The 22,500-nt window shown below is 34.7% G+C and overlaps 2 protein-coding genes across 2 annotated transcripts in view; one reads left to right on the top strand and one right to left on the bottom strand.

The window, feature by feature from the left end:
- Positions 1 to 11,441, top strand: part of LOC136833954 (uncharacterized) — a 26,993-nt gene extending 15,552 nt beyond the window's left edge. Inside the window, exons 3-8 of the mRNA XM_067096232.1 lie at positions 5,930 to 6,179; positions 6,582 to 6,813; positions 6,996 to 7,192; positions 8,737 to 8,932; positions 9,794 to 9,969; positions 10,434 to 11,441. Of these exons, the coding sequence (XP_066952333.1) occupies positions 5,930 to 6,179; positions 6,582 to 6,813; positions 6,996 to 7,192; positions 8,737 to 8,932; positions 9,794 to 9,969; positions 10,434 to 10,611 (1,229 nt within the window). The 3' untranslated portion in view covers positions 10,612 to 11,441. The remainder of the gene's footprint in view (positions 1 to 5,929; positions 6,180 to 6,581; positions 6,814 to 6,995; positions 7,193 to 8,736; positions 8,933 to 9,793; positions 9,970 to 10,433) is intronic.
- Positions 1 to 22,500, bottom strand: part of LOC136833787 (uncharacterized) — an 821,801-nt gene that overhangs the window by 629,387 nt on the left and 169,914 nt on the right. The gene's annotated exons all lie outside the window — the stretch shown is intronic.

Raw genomic sequence — 22,500 nt, 5'->3', positions numbered from 1 at the left:
AAAAATCGTGATGCAAATGCTTAAATAATACAGTAATGCAATGTCATAAAACATTAAAAACAATTCAGCCCATTGCAAGAATATCACATTCTTCTAAATTCTCAGAGTACCAAAAAAGACAGAGAATCTCGAGGATGGATAACACCGTACGCAATAAAAATAGAAAAGACAGAGACGCTCTACAAATGTTGACAATCCCTACAGTAAGACTTATAAGATTGGACGACGAAATTAGTCCTGCCTTGCATTCTGTTGTTTCCAGTTAACCATATACGGCCGGAGAGTGAAGACAACAAATAATCCCTCGCTTGCAAGTCTACACTGCATTAACATTGGTCCTAATTATGCTGGCAGCGAATCATTATGTCAGGCTGTAACACTAGACAGATATAGGTAAATCTAAACTCATGCAGGAATTATCCGATAAATCACTAATTTGGCTTTGAAAACAACCTCTGATATAAAAACATCACTAACATTCAATCCAAATTGCAGAAAACATTTATGACGAAGGAAAAATACTTAATACATGTGAAGTTAATGAAATTAAGCGACTATATTTTTCATGGCAACCGGTGAAAGATAAAGAAATAAAATTTTTTCTCTTTAATCATTTCAAACATGCAAATTTCCTTGACTGATTGTCTGAGGACTGCGACAAAGTTTAAAGGAAAGAGGGAGTGCGCCTTTCAAGACGGTTCATTTAGGTTGTTTTCAGATACCGTTACCGTATCATTCCAAGTTGTCGGATTACTGGTATATTAGCCATACCGACAGAATAAAGATTAATCGCAAAAAGAAAGAAATGAATAGACTATTATAAAAACTAATCACACAGAACTGAAATTGCCATATCAGACTGAGAAAGGGAAACAGTATACAAACTAATCAAACCCTGGAAAAACAGAAAAGTACTTACAACTTCAGGAAAAAAAAAAAACTTATTATAAATATAAAATGAATTGGCAGAACCTCTTGATACTGCGTAAAAGTGATTTTTAAAACTTCCCACCACCAACTACATGTGTAATGAATTTACTCTGCTATAGTTTTCGATCATGGTTGCCTTTCGTAACAATTGGATGATAAAATCAACTCAATATAACTGCTTTCGTTTCCCGGAGCAAATTACACACAGATAGAAATATATATATATATATATATATATATATATATATATATATATATATATATATATATATATATATATATATATATATTATATATATATATATATATATATATATATATATATATATATATATATATATATATATATATATATATATATATATACACACACTCTTACAAACACGCCAGTGTGTGTGTGCTGGAAAAAATGGAATTTTTAAATTACTGAAAAAAACAAACCCCAGCTTAATACAATGGGACATGTAGCTTTTATTTTTACTGCCCTTAATTGAAAGTACAGGCGATCAAGCTCTTATACAACTAGTCAATGTGATCAACAACCACGGCAGTTGGAGGTTAGTAAAGCCCATCAACTGGTGTACACAAAAACCCCGACTTTGGCCCGTTATAACTCTGGAAATATTCAACCGACCGGGATGAAACTCTGGTTTTAGAGGTTTCCCACTAAGGTCTCTAATCATGCCAAATTTACTCGTAATCCGTTAAACCGTTCTGGAGATCAATATATCGATTTTTGGCGTTCAGGGGTGTGGTAGGGGTGGGTGGGTTTGTGGATGGGTGAGGGACCCTATGTATATCTGTAGAGGTATTAACATTAAAGATACAGTTGTGACATTTAGTTTTCTGAAAAGCTTGTATTCTGGAGGTGCCTTTGGGGTTTGTTTTGAAATAATGAATTTTAAAGTTATAGTGGGCCATTCAAATTAGCAACCAAAATTCAAATTTCCTGATGCTCAGATACGGACTGCTCACAACATTGGAAGAGACGCCGTTTTCTTAATGTGTGTGAAAAACAAGTGGTGTTACGAGAAGCTGGCTGAATTACGCTCAATTATCTATCTATTTATATAATACTAAAACTCTGAAACGTTTGTTTGCTTGCACACTGAAGCACATGATCAAGTGTTAATTTAGCTGTGTCCTCCCCCTCCCTTTCCCTCTTCCCTCCCCCTTCCCTTTCCTCCCCGAACACAAGATTAAGTGTTAATTTAGCTGTGTCCTCCACCTCTCCTTCCTCTTCCTCCCCTTCCCTTCCCCCTCTCCCTGCCTTCCCTCCCTCCTTCTCATCCCTCCCCTCACATTCAGTCTTCCCTTCCCTTCCCTCTTCCATTCTCCTCCCCCTTCCTCTTCCCCCTCCCACTCACCTTCCCTCTTCCTTCCCCCTCCCCTTCCCTCTCATTCCCTTTCCTCTTACTCTTCCCTTCCCTTCCCCCTCCAGCTTTCCCCTCCACTTCCTTCCTTCCTCCCCCTTCACTTTCCCTCCTTTGCCCCTCTCCTTCCCACTTCCCTCCCTTCACTCCTCCTTCCCCTTCCTCCCTGTTCCCCCTTCCTCCCCCACCCTCTTTCCCCCATCCTCCCCCTCCCCTTCCTACTCCCCCTTTCCCTCCCCTTCTCTCCTCACACTCCTACATTTTCTCTTTTCCTTAAATTCTTGCTATACAGATGTTGGTTCTTAGTTTCCTGGAATGTTTAATTATCTTTTCTAAAACGTTATTTTAAAGCCCAAAAACAAACGGAAGGTCAATGCTCTTTTCGTTGTTACTTAGATAAAAGAAAAAACGAGTAAAAGAAGGAGAATCCTGTAAAATATTTTCGGAGAACATACAACACAAAACTATTTTAAGGCTTTGCTGCTTCTTACTTTCCAAAAGATTTTTTTATCTTATGTTCTCGCTATCAATAGCCTTCATATGTATGCATAATAAATAAAAACTCATTCTGTGAACAAGATAACCGTTTAAAAATGTTGCGAAATTGGAGCTGATATCATTTTTGCTGCTGGAGAAATACTTTAGTCTCCAAAAAACGCATTAACCAATTCACTGAGATTACTGTGATGAGAGAACACCGACAAACGAACAGAGATAGGAGAAACGTAAACGGAAAGTTCTCTCAAATGGAAAGAAATGAGAGAAAAAAAAAAGGCTAAGACCAGTGGTTTTTGTTATTGTGGCTCCTTTAGAAACAGCAACAGTGTTTCAAAATGCTATTTTCCTCAAGGTGGAATTGGAATATGAAATTTAGGCCAAGGGCCAAGCGCTGGGACCTATGAGGTCATTCAGCGCTGAAAATCCTGTTGAAACAGTTGCTAGGGTGGAAATATGGAAGAAAGAGAATATGAACGGAGGTAAAGTAAAAGGAATGAAAAAGGTTGCAGCTAGGGGCCGAAGGGACGCTGCAAAGAACCTCAAGTAATGCCTACAGTGTACCGCGTGAAGTACGCTGACAGCACGACCCCCCTACGGAGGTTTTCATCATGTTAACGTCAATTAAAAGAATGCCAGGTATATACATCTTCCTTTTTAGTACACTGTCGGTTTATTGTTTATCTGAACCCGCACGTATACATACATACATACACATATAAATATATATGTATGTCTTTATGTACATATATATAATATATATACAAGTATATATATATATATATATATATATATATATATATATCTATATATATATATATATATATATATATATAATATATGACGATTTGTATTCAGTTATTTCTCAGGAATCTGTCACTCCCACATGCAACGAACAAGGAGGATTTTTTTTTTTTACAATTTTTCTGGCAACTATTCAAGTTACAAATACAGAAACCTACATTTCTCCTAACATAAGCGCAGTTTCTTTTTCCTTTGCATGCAACCCTTCTTCAGTTCTCTCATGACAGACTTCATTCACTTTCAATGCGACACCATCAGCCTACGCTGTTTCTCAAACTAATTTCAGAAAATCCGGTGTCTAGCGAACTCTCGATCTTCAAGGCTTCGTAAAATGTTAAAGAGTTTCGACTGATTCAGTTTACTTAAATTTTACTCAGCAATACAAACACATAAGCATGCAGACCCACATCGAGAGATATTCTCACACACACACGCCCACCAATTTCAGTTCTTCTTATTTCACATCCAAGGTACATTGGTATAAATCTAGTCTCGTAAAATACACTAAGTCGGAATGCGTAGTTATTTACGTAAAAGCATTCATGATCAAGCACATCTGTACTCACATCTTCTTCTTCTTCTTCTTCATGTGCACATAAAACCAAGTTTTCATATAAATTCCTTAAAATTTTAGTCACGTTATCTTTCTAAACTATATCTTCACCACATGCAGTTAACCATCATTGCATCACTACTGTAATATGTCAGAGTGAAACATACGAAAGCCTGGAAAGGCAATATTTAAATATTAATAGTGAAACAGTGTAATACAAAAAATCCAAGTAAATTAACTATGTATAAGACAAGCTTCTCTGTTTGCTTTTCATTATTTTGAAGAAAGCCAATTCTTACTATAATAGCATTTTTATAATTGTATAGTAAGGACTTTATGAAATTTGAAAGGCTTTTCAAATTTCATAAAGTTCTGTGCGAAAACGGAAGCTTTTAAAAAACTATAAAATCTTAAGAATAAAATCACATGGGTTAATTTGCAACTGCAACACAGACATAATCTTAGGCATATTTATAATATGTTGGAATGTTAAAATCTGGGCCTCTTGACAGTTATATTGATGACGTTCATGATATGAAAGATCCAAAATCTTTTTGACTGCCTTACGATAGCCCACACCGTAACTTATAAATAAATTCTAGGAGTCTGACCTATCAAACCACATTTCCCAACCATATACCGGCAGACAAAACTGTTTAAATAAAAATAGTTTAACATCTTTGTCTACGAAAAATTTTAACATCGTGTTAAATTCAGCATAAAATTTACAGTACTCCTAATGCGGATTATATCAGTTAAAATTCACATTCCTACAGTACCTTTCGTATACCCCAACTACTTAAATGATTTTGCAAGTTCAATTTTGTAACTACCAATTTTAAATTACTTCATATTTTCGTTTTCTTTCATGTTAATGTAAAAGACTAATCACTTGGTCTTTCTGGGGTTAAATCCCTCAAAAGCTTCACCTACCAGTTTTTGCAGACCAATGGTTGGGGTTTACGTTCGAGATTCTGATTTTTTATGTCCATCCTTCCTTCCCCCTCTGGTAAGGGTATGATGCCCCGAGTTGAGGTTAGGTTAGGTAAGGAAGTACAGTATTCCAGGGACGTTCTTGACGTTCTTTATTAAGTGGAAGCCAATGCCAGGCCACATGTTCGGACGCCGTTACTAAAGTCTACGTTTGCGTTGTATGGTATTCGCAGTTACTCTAACTTTATCAATGCTCATTTTCATCCTAATCTTTCCATTTATTTCTCTGAAATCACATACTAGGTTTCCGCATATTTTTAGCTAAAACCACAATTATGGCCCAGGTTTGCAAATTTATGTATATATAGTGTATGTATATATATATATATATATATATATATATATATATATAGTATATACATATACATATAAATATATATATATTTATATATACATATATATATATATATATATATATATATATATATATATATATATATATATATATATATATATACTGTGTATATATATTCCTTAAAAATTATTATTTTAAAATTTGGTTTGTAGACATGGTGACAAAAATTTCTCAGCAAAGCTTATTAAAATTACAGTGTGTTTAGGAATCGGTATTGTCACCAACAGAAATCGGCTGCTATTGGCCCAACAAGAAAAAATAATAATAAAAATGAATCCTGACAAGACAGATCAATAAAAATACAGAGAATTAGCAATGTTGATACGTCCCATAAACCACCAATCAAGTGGCGACCCTCCTATTTGTGATTCCAACTGTATATCTTTCAGAGTAAGCTAACAAACTAAAAAGGGGGTCATGTTTGAGATCTAGCACACCATGACCACAAAGACTTCGGCCCTCAGGAATGTCATCACCATCGAAGGCCATCACCCTCAGACACTGGAGTCGTGGCCAAGTGCCCCTCGCAAGACAAGCTCGCAGGTTTCTCGAGCACAAGGGCCACCGTTCGAGTTGAGTATGATGTCGAGAGCGATGCTGTGGCCCAAGGAGGTAAACGGCGAACCCGCAAAGAAACTTTTGTTGTGAAGGTCGTCCCCACCGTTGGAAATATGGCGTGAGTCTCTCTTAACTGTCTTCTTCTTTTAACGTGCTTGTTTTTCCCATTTGTATGGGGTAAGCACGATGCCTTCTTTCTCTATAAAAAATATCAAGGCACTATATTAAATATATTAGCAGGTGATGCTACTTAAATGAAAATTTCGTTTGTTAAAACTAATGTACGACTAATAAAATCATCCATAAATGATGAAGTTAATAATTTCTTCTCTTAGCTCGGTACTGAATTTTATATCGGCCTCAAATTGTTTCAACGATCACTACTACAAAGATGTACTTTAAACTCAATAATAAAGTGCTGAAAATGATAATTATTTTTTTAAGATAAGAAAGAATATAATTAGCTTAAAAATTATGGAAAATGGAATTTCTTTAGTGGTACATTTTTTCTCAATTTCAGAAATCTGCTGATAACGGAAGGAATGCATCACATAGAGGTGGGTCAATATGACAATTTTTTGAGAACGCTGAGCATGTGGGAACAAGAACGTCGAAGAACCTCCAGAACTGACGGGAGGAGCAAGTGGACCAAGGCTATGGTAGGCGATATCATACCAGCTCATGCCCTGGCCATCAGCACTGAGGACTACTTCACTCTTGTTATGCCAGATCTTCGACACCTAGGGTACCAGGTGGATGGGTCTTATAAGCAGATCCTTAAAATGATTTATTTGTTATGAAAAAACAACTTCCCATCGTACAGAATATGTTTGCTAATATGCCCTTCATTTTCACTGCTGAAGAACGAAATTCATGGTATAACACAGAGAGGGTAACTAACGATTACCTTTTTTCTTTATGTCTCATTTCCTAGACAAAATTTCTTGAGGAAGGATTGTCTGATGCAGAAGTCTTAATAGTTGCCGAGACTATTGGAAGATTCCATGGAACAGTAGTTGCCTACAAGTTGGTGACACAACTGGATCTGCAAAAGTCTTTTCCGAGATGTTTCCATGTTGCTGATGTTGAGAGTCCAATGTTTACTTACTTTCCCAAGGCTGGCTTCGAACGGTGAGACGAAATCTTTGTTTTAGTTATTCAAATGTCTTAATTCTTATCATTAATTCGCAATAAAATCAGAACACTGCTGATCTCCAACATCCTGATTGGTTTATGAAGCCAGGAAAAAAATCCTTGTTTCTCATGTGTGTAGTATATCACATAAACTAAGCATACCATTTCAAAAATTCAAAATTTTACATATTTTACGCAGCTTTAGGTAGATGAATGGAGGAAAACCTTAATGACTAATGACTGATTGATGTATCTGATACAAAACCTAGACAATGCCTTTCCAAAACAGGGCGATATCATATCAAAATGTTAAGAGAATAAGCGACCACAGAGATGAAAGTGTTAAGGAATATTAAGATAAGAGGATATAATCACAAGAAGAGTTTGGTTCTAGTGACAATAAATTTAATCATAAATATCAAACGAGGCAAACTATGAACGGCCTCAGTAATAATGGCAGTTTATGAGACATGACATTTATACTCAAACATCTGGTGGCTTTACATGTACTGACTGGCTCAAATCCTACAGATACTATGGACATAGGCTTCTTTTACAATATAATAAAATCATATTCTTGTTAAATTCACCTATATTAGTTATAAATATTGCAAGTTGAAGAAAACCGTAAAATTTCTTTTCTTAAAATCCTCCAACACTAGTACTACTATTTGTATAAATTCCCCAAAAGTTTATATGATTAACTTTATTGGATATATTGCATAGCATTTGGTTAAATACAACAATGAATATATTTTAACAAAAATCTTTACAGATATGATCAAACTAGCAAATTTATGTAAACGAATAAAACTCTTCATCTCCCAGAACCCACTGTCTTATAAAAATTTCTGATTAGACAGGATGTGGGAAATACATAAATAAAATTGGATCTTTCCTAAATAGTGACCCCAACTGGTTTTAACCCAATATGAATTCACGTTTGCTGCGTGTTTAGTACAAGCCCGTTTGGGATTACCGTAAAAACATAAACAAAAGGCTGTAAATATCATAAAGATAATGGCCCCCAAGAAATATTAGTCCTAGGGGTCACTATCTAGGAAAGATCCCTAACATTATAAAGAAAAGGGCTCCTGCTTTGATAAGTATTATTGATATCACTCCAATAATTTACTTTGACAAACTTACAAAGGTCAGTTTTACTTGTCAAAATGATAAAGCACATGAGGATCTAGCACTCAAAAACGCAATTCATATAACTTGTTAAAATGAAACTGTCGAACTCATTACTGAAGAAGCTGAACTATTTGAAAACCAAGTGTTCTGTAAGTTATGTTCAAGTTTTGATTATATTATCAGCTCCAAAGCATTCGGAGAACCATTGGATATTATGAGGAAAAACAAACATCAGTCAGTTTTATGAAGTGTTTTTCGTTGCAAAACACAAAGCAGCAATAGTCCCTAGAAAGAATACTCTTCCTAACGACATATAAGTTAGGTGTGCGGAGTTCCACCTTCTGGAAGGGTGACACACATTAGAATCTGATAAAGCACGTGTTGTCTCCCGCTAACGCTGCCAGCCTGCGACAGGAGTGGTGTGACAAACCTCATCGGGCAACACTCCTGGAACTACTGACACCCTATGAAGAGCAAGTTGCTTCCCTGGTTGTTGAAAACTTGCTTCCACGAGAGCCCTTTGCAACAGCGATTCATGGGGACATTCAACCAACAAATATTTTCTTCAAGAAGACATCCGATGGAAAATATAACATAAAGGTGAGTACGAAAACGGGAAAAATTCTGAAACCATTGGAACCACATTATAGTTTCTTTTCTTTCAATCAATAAGTGTCGCTCACTCTTTATTATCCAACAGAGCCCTTTAGTGGTTTAACAGGAAGAGCGTCTGAAGTACTTTACAGATTACGTTTGGTAGTTGCTGCCATGTAACGTCTTCATCGAGCAACTGAAAGCCCACAAACAGTGGGTGATGGTTTGGTTAGAGATAGTTTGCTGAATATAAAATATATAACCATCTGCCACAGTTACATTTATTTAGGTTATCCGAATTACAGATAGTTATCTGATTATCATCATAAACCCCAAGATTCCAATCATGCACAAAAGTAGATAATACCTCACCACCTAAACCTTTGCAAAAATATTTAAAGTTTTTAGACACTGACTGGAAAACATGAAAAAAATATCTGTTTTTGCTTTTGGGAACATGGTTTGATGATAAATCAAATCTGTTCATTTCAATGCATTATATTATTTTAATTTCTCACAATCGGTAAAGTTATCCAGATTTCGTTGGGTTAAACAGCGATGGTCATTAAAAACACACCACCAGGTAAAAAAAATTGTTTCACACCAAAAATTTGGAAGGAATACAATCAATGCACGCATGGGTCCGTAAGGCAAAATTTACAGAAGTACCCCATAGTTTTTTAGAGGGCCATTAAAACAAAATATTATTAAGGAAGCTGGCAGCAGCTATTACTTCGGTCTTGAACATTACAGTGTTTGGGACCGAAGTAACAGCCGAAACATTCAATTAATTTTTCATGAGACTTTAATGCATTCCAAGAGTCCAATGTGCAAATAATCACCCACATTTCAAATATTTTTTTTCAGCTAATAGACTGGGCTTTAGCAAGGTACAGTCAAGGAACCTACGACCTCATATACCTACTCAGCATAGGAGTTGAACCAGAAGTGAGGAGGAGAGTGTCTCGGCAGGCCAGGGATGTTTACTTCAAGGCTTTCAACTCAGCCCTCACAGATCTTGATGCCGGACTCTCTTACCCAAGGTGAAATTCAACCCTATCCAAGGGTATTTTTGCTTTTGTAAATCTGACAAACTTCTAAAAATCAGGTGTGTCAACCACTACAAAGTTGAAAGTCCTGAATTCTTCAACATCTTATCAAGTTGGGCAATTCTACAAAACTTACATGAGTTCTTCACACGAATTTAAAACCGAAATATTTGTCATCAACTTCAGACCATGTTATAGTAATGGAATTATGGACTTAATGTTCTTTAATAAAAGACACAAAACACATATGCACACACTCTCACACACACACACATACATTATGTTAATGTTTATAGGTTATTAAATAATAGATGCTTTTGATATATATATATACATATATGATATATATATATATATATATATATATATATATATATATATATATATATATATATATATATATATATATGTATATGTACGTACGTATGTATATAATAAACAACAATTGCCTTTTGCAGGGAACAATTCGAGAAAGACATGGTGATCAGCGAGCATCTGAGCGTTATCTGGAGCATTTCGTCCATTAACCTTCTGTTTTCGAGTCCCAGCCTACAAAGAAGGCTCACGTGCGTCATCAAAGACGTTGTTTTAAATCCAAACTTACCTCCTCTTAGAAGTATATCTAACAACATCTGAGAGAGAAAAGCAGAGGTTCCGTTGGCAGGACACTAGAATCTCAATGTTTTGTTACACAAGAAGACATGATGTACATTAAAGCCTTTATACACATCATTGAAATTTTAGGTTGACAAGAGTGATAGCGCAGACGATTTTCCATTTCAATAACATTCAACACAAGGTATGATAAAAAGGCCTGAAAAGAGGCAAAACGTCTATGCAAACATGAAATATTCCTGAGAATTTTATCAACGAGACTTGGACTTAGTAAACAGGTACTATCTATCACTATTTAAATCCCATCCACACACATTAATTACCGAAAATCATTAATACTCTACAACTAAATTGAGTTTCCATCTAAAAGTTTGAAAGAAGAAAATGAACGACTGGAATGATTCACTACAGAAATAAAGTCAATATCAGTAAGTTTCTCTTATGTTAAATCTTTAATCTTTGAAAATAGTATGACGAGTTTTTCATAATGGATTTATATAAGGAAATAAATGCACGGGCAACGCAGACGACAAGAATTTCAATTTTGGTCACAATAGATCATCTGAGTGGCGTCCTTAACAGTACTTCTCCATTTAATATTCAAACACTAAACTTCTAAAATATTCTTTAAAATTTATTTGCTTTCCTTTACGTCTATCTTATCATGCAATGCTACAAATATCTTTTAAATAACAGACTGTAAAATCTTCATTCCTGTGTAAATAATGTCAAAATCTTTCTAGACACTGGAACTAACTTCCATATGCTGTACAAATTATAAATATATAACAATTTCTACTATATCAATTATCTGAAAAACATATGTAATCCCATAACTCAAAGTAAAAAAATATATATTTTTTGTTTCATTACTTCCTTTTTCGTTACCCTTGGATGTTGCATATGTGCTACAAAATTTTTTAAAAATATAAAAAAGTAGTTGAGAGTATTAACAACTGCGCAGCACTGAAGTCACGAGTGTTATAACTTATGAGACTCAAAGAACTGAAGTACTTGCGGTGAGTGAATAAACACGCCTAACATTAAAAAAGTTAAGTATACCTTAGTTTAACCAGACCATTGAGCCGATTAACAGCTCTCCTAGGGCTGGCCCGAAGGATTAGATTTATTTCACGGCTAAGAACCAAGAACCTAGCAACGGGATCTGACAGTTTGTGTGGGAATCCGAACCACATTATACCGAGTAATTTCTATCACCAGAAATAAAGTCCCCTAATTCTTCTGCTAATTAATAGATTCGAACGCAGGCCCTGCAGAGTGCTATCTGAGAACGGTACCGACCAGTCCAATTACGAGTTGATCTTTCAGCAATTTCATTGCATCAACATTCACCATATTTAAAACTTGGTTCCTTTATTTTCCTTTTGCTGATTTTTTCTTCTTTGTTTCTTTCTGAAATCATTAGGCAAAAGGCCACTGAATGCTTTGGACTGTTTCCACTCCTCACCACCTCACTGCTTAAATATTTTCACTCTCTGCTCTTTTAATGTTGCACTCCATGGGCATGGGAGATAATGAAAGTCGATACTTCTCCATTATTGCTGCAATAAGAGCATCGTAACATTTTAATATTACATACTCACGTTACTCAACATCATACAGTCAATGTTCTTCACCTTTTCTTTCACCTACATCCATAAAAGCTAGCCCAATTAAAAAAAATGCACCTAAGTCTTCATATAAACCTGGCATGTCTAATATTTTCCTGCACTTCCTAAAATATTTCCACTAAACATATTCCCTATTTATTCTTTTCTGGGTATACCTGGCAGTCAGACAGTTAAGCGCTTTTCTACGATTTCGAAGAGAATGGTTACAGCTCCAGTACCAATAAGCAGGAAAAGCTCATACAACTGAGGTCATTCCCATTGTAACAGAAAACAAAATTATCTCCTGTTTAAAAGTTTCGTCTTTTTCTGGATAAGACTGGTCTTGTTCCTCAAAAGACACTATTGAACGTCTATACTTTGCAAAAATTTTTACTATAATGATCAGAGGCCTTATATTTTAGTTGTCTACGACTGGAAAAAAAACACGACGTATAGCCTACATGACAAGTCTCATCTCTGGTCCTTGCTGATCTCTCTCGTGTTACAGGTGAAAAGGTTTCTCGACTCTCTTCAGCTCCTATTTTTCAAACAATTTCCTCTCTTATTCTAGGTACTTAGACCCTCTCTAGTCGTATACCCTCCCTATAATTGCTACTTAAAAGGTCTGCGAGGGGTGTTACTTTCTATGACGAAGTATTTCGTTTTGATCTCTGCTGAAGTAAAATTCTCTCAAGAATGAAAAACGAACTGTCCTTCTGTTCAAAATTAGTTTTTAATACAATTCTCAACTCATGAACTTATTTTTTCTCAGGAAACGACTTAGTCTACATTAGCATATTCAAAGGCCGCAAAGTAGGTATTGTTTTCTCAAACATCTTGAAATTTCACTTCACCAGCATTTTCCCAAGGCAACATGCTTGTGCATATCCTGTGCTGGAATTCTGCGAAACTTTGTCGCTCTACTTAATATCAATAAAGTATAACATTGAAAAGTCAGTTTGTGAAGTAACAAAGGTGTTCTTCAAGGTGCTGCTCCCTAATATACTCTGTAACTCCTGCTTTTCATAATGATTCAACTTTAAGGCCTATGCTACCTCGTCTGCGACACAGTTTTGAATTCCACACTATTACTAAATCTGATCTTGAGAATGCCTAGGGATGTGGATTCGATAATAGTAAGTTTAAAATTTTCAAGACACAGTCTCTCTCTCTCTCTCTCTCTCTCTCTTTGCTCAAGCGCGGTAATACTATAATATTTCTTTTTTTTTTTTTTTGCCGAATGGGGTAACTGTAGAGGCACTGCACTTACATCAGCCGTAATGAAAATATTCGGCATGCTCAGCCTTAATAGGCCGGAGAAAGATACTGACATCTTAGAAATAAACAAGATAGTGCTACAAGAGGCAGGAGCTGCATAAGTTAGATGTTTGTGTTTAAACAGACTATACATCAATGTACACAATTTATAAATCCCACCCACACGGCCTTTTGTTATCGTTTTATTACGGAGGTAATATGACAACATCTGCATACCATTATTATGAACGGTCTTATGTCACTATTATACGCAATAAATAGTATGGGCAAAATTTTATAGCGAAGTAAAAGGTTCGAGATTGAAAAGAATGTTTTTAAACTTGCATAACCATCAATATTTTACCGACGCAGAATGTACAGACCTCTAACTCAAGTTAAATGTCACCTGTCTCACAGAACTAAAACTCGATTAGGAAGATGTCTCCATCTCTAAAACCTTGACTCAAAGACTTTAAAAGATCATACTTTCCAGTTCTCTCTCTCTCTCTCTCTCTCTCTCTCTCTCTATATATATATATATATATATATATATATATATATATATATATATATATATATATATATATATATATATATATATATATATATACATATACATATAATACGGATATATATATGAACATATACCATATACATATCAGATAGTTATATATATATATATCTTTATATATATATTTATATATATATATATATATATATATATATATATATATATATATATATATATATATATATGTTATGCATATGGACCGGATGTCCAGTGCTCAACTTCCGCTCACCATCGAGGAATCTCAGATCGGTTTGATCCAGGAGGAAACGATGAAGGTCTTTTCCATGAAACATTTATTGTACCTCCGTTGACTTGACATAAAGCAACGAACTGTGTACTTTGTTGTTAATCGAATGCGGTGGGTTGTAGGTGGTTTTGGAAAGGGCACGGGGTAGGAATGTGGCCAAAAACCGGTAAACTCGGAACTCAACCCACTAGCCTAAAAGGAATACTGTACTTCTTTCATTCTATCCATCGAGCAATTTATAAATCTTGTCCTCCTCCCCACTCCCACCTACCACTTTCGAATCATACACTCTTTTCAACAACCTAAGGCAATCAAAACTTTCCATAACCCCTAATTCACCTTTTACTACCCTTTAAGTACTGTATTTCCACATTTCTCACTTTTTCAATGTTTTTTTTTTCTTTTTGCAATATAAATCGGACAAACAGGTAACCTCAATAACTTCAACCTTTCATCTGCTTCTTTTTCAACAATGAACAGCCCACTCTTCATACAATTTCTGCGAATTTCTTCCGCATCCTTTGCACATACCCTGCTGCCTTCCTTCCTCCATCTATTCTGTGACTTGCTTCTTTTCTCATCTGACCATGTTATAATCACTCCCAAATACCAATGTAAGTCAACTACTTCCATTCCTTCTCCATCCTTATTAACATTCATTACACTGCCGTTCCCGTTTCCATTTATCCTCATGGAAGCCATTTCAAATTCTTTCACTAGTTCATGTAATTACTCTTCATTATCCCAATCATGAATTTATTACCTGCAAACATCAATCATTCCACACTCCATTCCCAACTCATTTTCTTTAGTCCACAGCCTGGACATCCATATCTATTGTACTTTCTTTGACTTCTCGTATCATACCATCCTTAAAAGTATGAAACAGTCATGGAAATATGAAACACACTGTTATCAGACTTAATTTTACACCTACACAGTCACTTTCCCGTCTATGACACACTTCATGCCCATTTGAGATTTTTTTTTATTAAAATTTCGCCTTGTATTTATTTTCTGCAGAAGAACTTCTTATTCTCCTTAAAGTTCTTCTTCATATTATTGGCTCTTTTTCTCCTCTAACATTATCCTAGACAGCTGGACATGATACTCTCCTCTGTAGTGCAACTGAACATTTTTTCTTCATTAGACCTTAATTTCCAGTTATCCCACCATGTAACGATTTTACTCCATTTTCCTTCACCCACAAAAATCCCCGTTCTCCTTAAGACGTCATCATGGAATTTTATAAACTCTTCATCTACTACTTCAAACTCTGAGTTTAACCTTAGCCCATATTTCACCTATTTTCTTCCTTATATGCTCTTAACACGTCCTTTCTGTCACATTCAATGGTCTTAATTACATCTATAGCTACGTTTTTGCCTTGCTCTAGGTCTTATATCTATTTTAAGTTTGGTTCATTAAGACAATGATCAAATAAAACTTCGACGACTTCTCATCTCAACACTGTATCCATCAACTCGCTAGTCTGCCAAATTTTATAGTAACGAATAATCTAACACATTATTTTCCTCAACAGTTTCTCTTGCTCAAGCATACATCTCGCATGAATATAGTACTTTGGTACCATTCGTCTCCAACAATGACGCCACTTTCCGTTCTCCTTTATTCCAAGAACTTCATTATCAACCATCAACGCCGCCTCTTTTACTGTCTCCTACTTTTGCATTTAAACCACTTGCACATCCACCCTATCATATTCTCCAAGTAAAGTCAACAAAAGACCATAAAAACTCTCACTGTATTTCCTTCCTGAGCCATACGCCAACCCTCTCTCTCTCTCTCTCAAAAAAAAAAAAAAAAATATATATATATATATATATACATATACATATTATAAATATATATATATATATATATATATATATATATATATATATATATATATATATATATATATATATATATATATATATATATATATATATATATGGGGTATTCGAAAGCCAACAAGCCGGAACGCATTTACCCAATTTCGCTGAAATCCGACTGAGCTTCTGTTAACTCATTTAGAGGGTCATAATCTGGTTGGAGAAGGCATTGATCTAGCAACCTCATCACACTAGATTTCTAGAGACCCAAAACATTAATCATTTCTGACGCCATCCTCTCTATGGAAAAATTACTTTCGGTGAGAAAAAGTATTTTTATGATTTATGAAATAACTGTAACTAATAGCCTTTGCACATGTGGTAAATATATTATCATTTCGCAATTAGCAACGATTTGCAAATGAACAATGGATAGAAATGTTACCTTGAAATATTGAAAAAGATACTCCAGTTTTATAGTTTTTAATGGATCTCACTTGCTTTGAGAGAAACGCTTCTTTCATCGGTGCTTTCAAATCAAAACTTACAGATCTCCCAAACACATCAGCAGAATAGCCAATAAGTGTGTGTGTGTGTGTGTGTGTGTGTGTGTGTGAGAGAGAGAGAGAGAGAGAGAGAGAGAGAGAGAGAGAGAGAGAGAGAGAGAGAGAGAGAGAGAGAGTTATCAGTTATCTACGGAATCGAGTACAAAGGGCTGCAGCGCAGAAGGATAACAGCACTTATTATAGACATAAGAAAATGTTGTGATGTTATTGTGAACGTACAGTAAAGGAAAACTTGACTCCCTATTTCAAAATTTTAACATGTAACGAAAATGTGAAAATACATTTAAAGAGAGAGAGAGAGAGAGAGAGAGAGAGAGAGAGAGAGAGAGAGAGAGAGAGAGAGAGAGAGAGAGAGAGAGAGAGAGAGAGAGAGAGAGAGACTTTCTCCACCATGACAATCAAAGTTCTCTAAAATGACGACTACAAATATAGACGTTCATAAAATAGGCAGTGCCTGTTCTTCAGTAAAGAATAAACAAAATTCAAAGTAGTCATGGCATATCTGAAAAATATATATAGTCTTTGGTTAAATCTTTCCATCATAGATATCTTCATCTTTATACACAAACACGCCCGGGGGCGCGGGCACACACACATATATATATACATATTGCAGTATATAACAATATTTATATATAATACATATATACACGTATACAAATATGTATATATATATGTGTGTGTGTGTGTGTGCAAGCACACGTGCTTGCGTACGTGTGTATGCGTGCTTGCGTACGTGAGTATGTGTGTTTGCGTGTTCCAAAATTATATTTAGACTGAATTCATTCAGACAATGAGAGACTTCGGTATTTCCCAAGATCATGGCCATTTTATGCAAAGCAAAGAATATCTTTGCATACATGTCCACATACATCTTTTTTTGTATGTATGTATGTATGTATGTATATACATACATATATATATATATATACATACATACATATATATATATATATATATATATATATATATATATATATATATATATATATATATATATATATATATATATATATATATATATATATATATATATATATATATATATATATATATGAAAGTGAGTATGCAGCATTGAAACAGTACGGGCGAATGACGACAAGGTCATTCCACACAAGGAAAATGAAAGTTGTAGTGACAGAGGACGCGAACACAATAGTAAACAAATAGACAGGCATTGCATTGTAAACACTCCAAGGGAATGAAAAGCTGGCTGTATTGACACAGACAGCAACACTGATCATCCGATATGAAGCAAAAGACGCTCATTGAAGTGACTTTTGCTTCAACGCTATAACGTATCCCTCCTGTCTCACAAGCGCTGGTTGGCTGGGGGTGGGCTACGTTCAGTGCGATAGATAAATGCAAGTCTTTAATTACTCAAACTAATATGGTTAACTATTCTAATACACAAAATTATAAAGTTAAATATTCGAGTATATAGGATATCGTTATACAGTGAAATATATGAATATTAATATACTACAGCTGAATATTTAAAATATCCAAGTTTACACTAAAATCCAAGGATAGCTTTCACAAAAAGATGCCAGTAGTAGGTTTGATTCACAGATGAGAGAGAGAGAGAGAGAGAGAGAGAGAGAGAGAGAGAGAGAGAGAGAGAGAGAATGTTTGGGCACTAAGGTTCATTGACCTCTTCATAAGTCCTTGGTGCGAAGCGTATTTGTTGGGAAAACTAATAAGTAGAAAAGGAGAATTTGGCCAACAGGAGGTGTAAAGGCAGTTATTTGTACAAGTTTATCAACTGACATCGACAAATATATATATACATATATATATATATATATATATATATATATATATATATATATATATATATATATATATGAGTGTGTGTGTGTGTGTGTGTGTGTGTGTGTGTGTGTGTGTGTGTGTGTGTGTGTGTGTAATCTACACGGCATGTTTGTTAAACCATATAACCATCAGGTGAAAACCTTAAAACGTATATAGCAAGAATAGTAACGAACAAATGCACGATCTCCTCTCTCGGTAGAACGGACCTGACCTCAATCCAGGAGTGTGTGTGAATGATACGCACAAAAACTGGTTTATCAAGATTATTCTTAATACGGAAGAAATGCAGTATTAGGCTTTTTACAGTAAGGACAGCTATTATTATTATTAATAAAGTAGTTTAACCAGACCACTGAGCTGGCAGCTAAACATATTTTATTACGTAGCTTATGTTAAGCGACCTATTGGGTACATAAAAAAAAAAAACACGATGAAAAGGTTTTCCGTTTGTGATGGATATTTTCGTAAATATTCTAATGTAAAGAAATGAATTTACTTGCGTTACTTTGAAAAAGCAACTCGTTTTACATTTTAGGTTCAATTAAATGGTCTGAAAATGGATTCCACTGCATCATATCAAACAAAATGCTAATTGCGTCCAGGAAAAATCTACTGTCATAGAATGAAACGTACATTTTATCATGCACGATTCCGTTAGGTAGGGAATAGTTTAGAAAAGTGAAAAATAGTAAGAGTAATGTCAAGTGTGGTTTTATCCACAATTTTATTTTGTAAGTGGTACAATTTTTCTAATATTAACATAATACAATAATAATTTTACATTATAACAACATGGTAAAATTGTACATATTGCATATTTTAACTTTATTTCTTATTAGTATAATCATATTTTAAAACATAAAATAAAATAAAAAAATTAGTCTCAATTTCATTTTAACCTTGATGTTAATTGTCATAATGATTTTGCATGATACCTAAGCATGTTAAAATTTAAAAATTACTTTTTCACAAGGCATTTCTTTCTTAATAATATAATGGCTGAGGTTCATCACGATGAAGATATGAAGATACTCTTCTCCACCATCTGAGGTCTGTGTTGTTTGGGTGGCTTCTCTCTCTGCTACGGATTCTCCGTTAATTCACTGCTGTATTGATCTAGTTTGCTCCATATGTTGGTTGCTAATAACTGCCCTCACTCTTCTTCTTTCTCACCCATCTTACCTATCAGCCAAAAAAAAAAAATCCGTTAGAGAACTACGATTAACAATTTTCTTTTTGGAAAAAAAAAGTATTATTCTACGTTTAACATCGAAGATGATGATATCAGCTACTCAAAAAAAATGCAATCGTTGTACATAAAAAATGAAAATTTATACATTCTTGTAAAACAGTGTTCCAGAAAGAATACGAGACGAATAATCATAGACGAGCATGCATACATTATTGACATCCGAACTCGGTGATGAACAAGAATACATGAGAGAGGAGAAACAAGGGATGGAACAAATAAACTGACGTTCAAAAGATTTTATCAGTACACACCTACCCTCTTATCACCGTTGATTACAGAAAAGGATATTATGTTCAACGAGACAAAAGTATCATAAACAATACCATTTTGGGGAGAAGTTCAGCGATTTCACTGAAACCTATAAAAAGGCGTTTTTCTTCTTGGAAATACTGCAAAAAGAAAAAAAATTAGAAACATATCGTGAACCAGATGCATAATGGCTAACCAACATTCATTTCATTAGATGAAACAGAGAGAAAGTCAGAGAGATTTTTCCCTTAATCCAGAGAGAGAGAGAGAGAGAGCCTAAGAGAGAGAGAGAGAGAGTGCAGAAAAAAAAAAACATGACTTCGGTGATTTCCCCTCAGTGCAAAAAAAAAACACAGTGAGACCTGTGAATAATTTGGGGTTGAATGGGCATTATGGTTTCACATTGCAGGATGAAAAATTAATGTCAATCAGAAAAGAGAAAGAGCCCAAAACTTTCGGCAGATAAAAGGTGACATTCAGGACAACAACTGTTTTCTGAACAACTGAGCACATCCTGGGGATACATTTTCGTTTCTTCTTTTAATTCATTTTACCTGTCTTATTTTCAACCTTGGTATGTGGTATCACTCAGAATCTGTGGTAATATTAGTAGTTTAGACTAACGCTCTATGGAAAATAATGGGAATTCTCAAAGAGCTAGCATCACCAGTTTAACATATTATTGTACAAAAATTAAGAACCACGTCGAAGTTTCGCAACAAAGCAATTTAATTAAATATCGAAAGAAAAAGCAATCCACAATGGAAATTAATTAACGGCTGAGTTTATTCTCATGGAAAAAGAAAACTAGTTATTTTAACAAACTTTAACATCGAAGATGATAAAGATACCTGCCACAAAGAAATTACTGCATTTGATATGAATGATTGACTATAAAAAATGAAAATTTAGTACCATTCTTGTAGAACAGTGTTATGCCTCTTATGATTATCCAGTAAGACTATTTCTATTTCTTCTTATCAAAGTTTCTAAAGATAAAGATATCTTTAGCTGCTGAACAATTATTGAAAGCCTGCAGCAGAAAGGCTGACAAGTTCATTTTACCACCTTATGCGTGTGTTACCTTCTTATTTCCTGGATCACTCTTTATTGCACTTCTATTTCTTTCCTACCTTTCATCTTTCCTTAAAGCAAGGAAGTAAACTTTTTTCTCTGTTTTAATCACAGCAGCAAATACATCTTCTTTAGAAATTCACCTGCAGTTTTGGGGATAAGTTCAGTGTCGTACCTGAACGAAACGACTATAATCAATCGGCTTTAGGTGTTTTATCTAATCTTATACGACTGCAAAAAGAAAAAAAAATTGGGAAACATCTTCGTGCTGTAGTGTCTGATTTTATCCTCGTCTAACCAACATTCATTTCATTAGATGAAACACTCAGGGAAAGTCCCTATCACATTTTTCCCTTAATCCATTTTTCAATTTCATTGAGATTATTCATATTATTTTATTGTTCAATTTTATTCATGGCGTAAAGAAGCCGACTTTAAGCACGAAGTGCAAAAAAAATATTAAAAAACCAAGGACGCCCCTGAAGTAATTTGGGGTTGAGAGGGGAAAGAATTTATTTATGGTTTCAGCATTGCAGGATGAAAAAATCCAATGTATATATAACAATGGTCAAATGAACCTTTGGGTATAATCAATTTAAAGAGGAACAAGGCTACTTCTTTATGCTACTTAAAGCATGAACAAAATATAAAAAAGTAACAGAAAAAAACATAAAATGCGGAACAAAAGGGAAATGGGACATACCTAGGTCAATTAAAAAAATACTCAGTGGGGGTCGAAGAACCGCCCCCACCCCCCGCTTCTTCCCCTCCCCCACCACCTCCTGTCCTCGTCAGTACGCCAGTTCACAATATTTGTGATTTTTAATTTAAATAAAATACTTTAAACTCTTAGCTATTTAAAAACATCGCCGCACTATTTTTTATTCGTGTACAGTAAACATCCGTGTGAAGGCGTGTGCTCGAGTTTTTGAAGAATATACTAAACAGTTCCATTATCACGGACACCTATCGACATTAGTTTCAAATGTTGGTTGACATTATCATGAAAAATATATAAATGAAAATATAATTGTAACAATTTAAAAATTACTTTGCTGAGATTCGTAAAACATTCTAGGTTTTGATTTATGAAAAGAAATTTCACTCATAAAAGCCCCACTGAAAGCGAGTCAGACCAAATATTTTCCAATTCTTGGAACTCATCCATATATTAAAATATAACAAGAATAGTTACTAATGCTTTTCTTTTTATTATATACAATAAGAAATCTAGATAACTGTTAAGGTGACCTAATGCCATTACAAGTCCAACTCTGATCAAAAACGATACTTTCAAAATGTGTATTCTGTGGCTGTGGGCAGCATTTGACAATACCAGCGATGTTGTGGAGGGCTGAAAGTGAAATATGCATGTTTCTATTAGTTCAGTAAATATCAAAGTTTGTCATATTACCTCGGGCTATGCTGTACATA

This window comes from Macrobrachium rosenbergii, chromosome 52, assembly GCF_040412425.1.
Source record: "Macrobrachium rosenbergii isolate ZJJX-2024 chromosome 52, ASM4041242v1, whole genome shotgun sequence".
Classification (NCBI taxonomy): domain Eukaryota; kingdom Metazoa; phylum Arthropoda; class Malacostraca; order Decapoda; family Palaemonidae; genus Macrobrachium; species Macrobrachium rosenbergii.
This window is presented reverse-complemented; position numbering and strand designations above follow the sequence as displayed.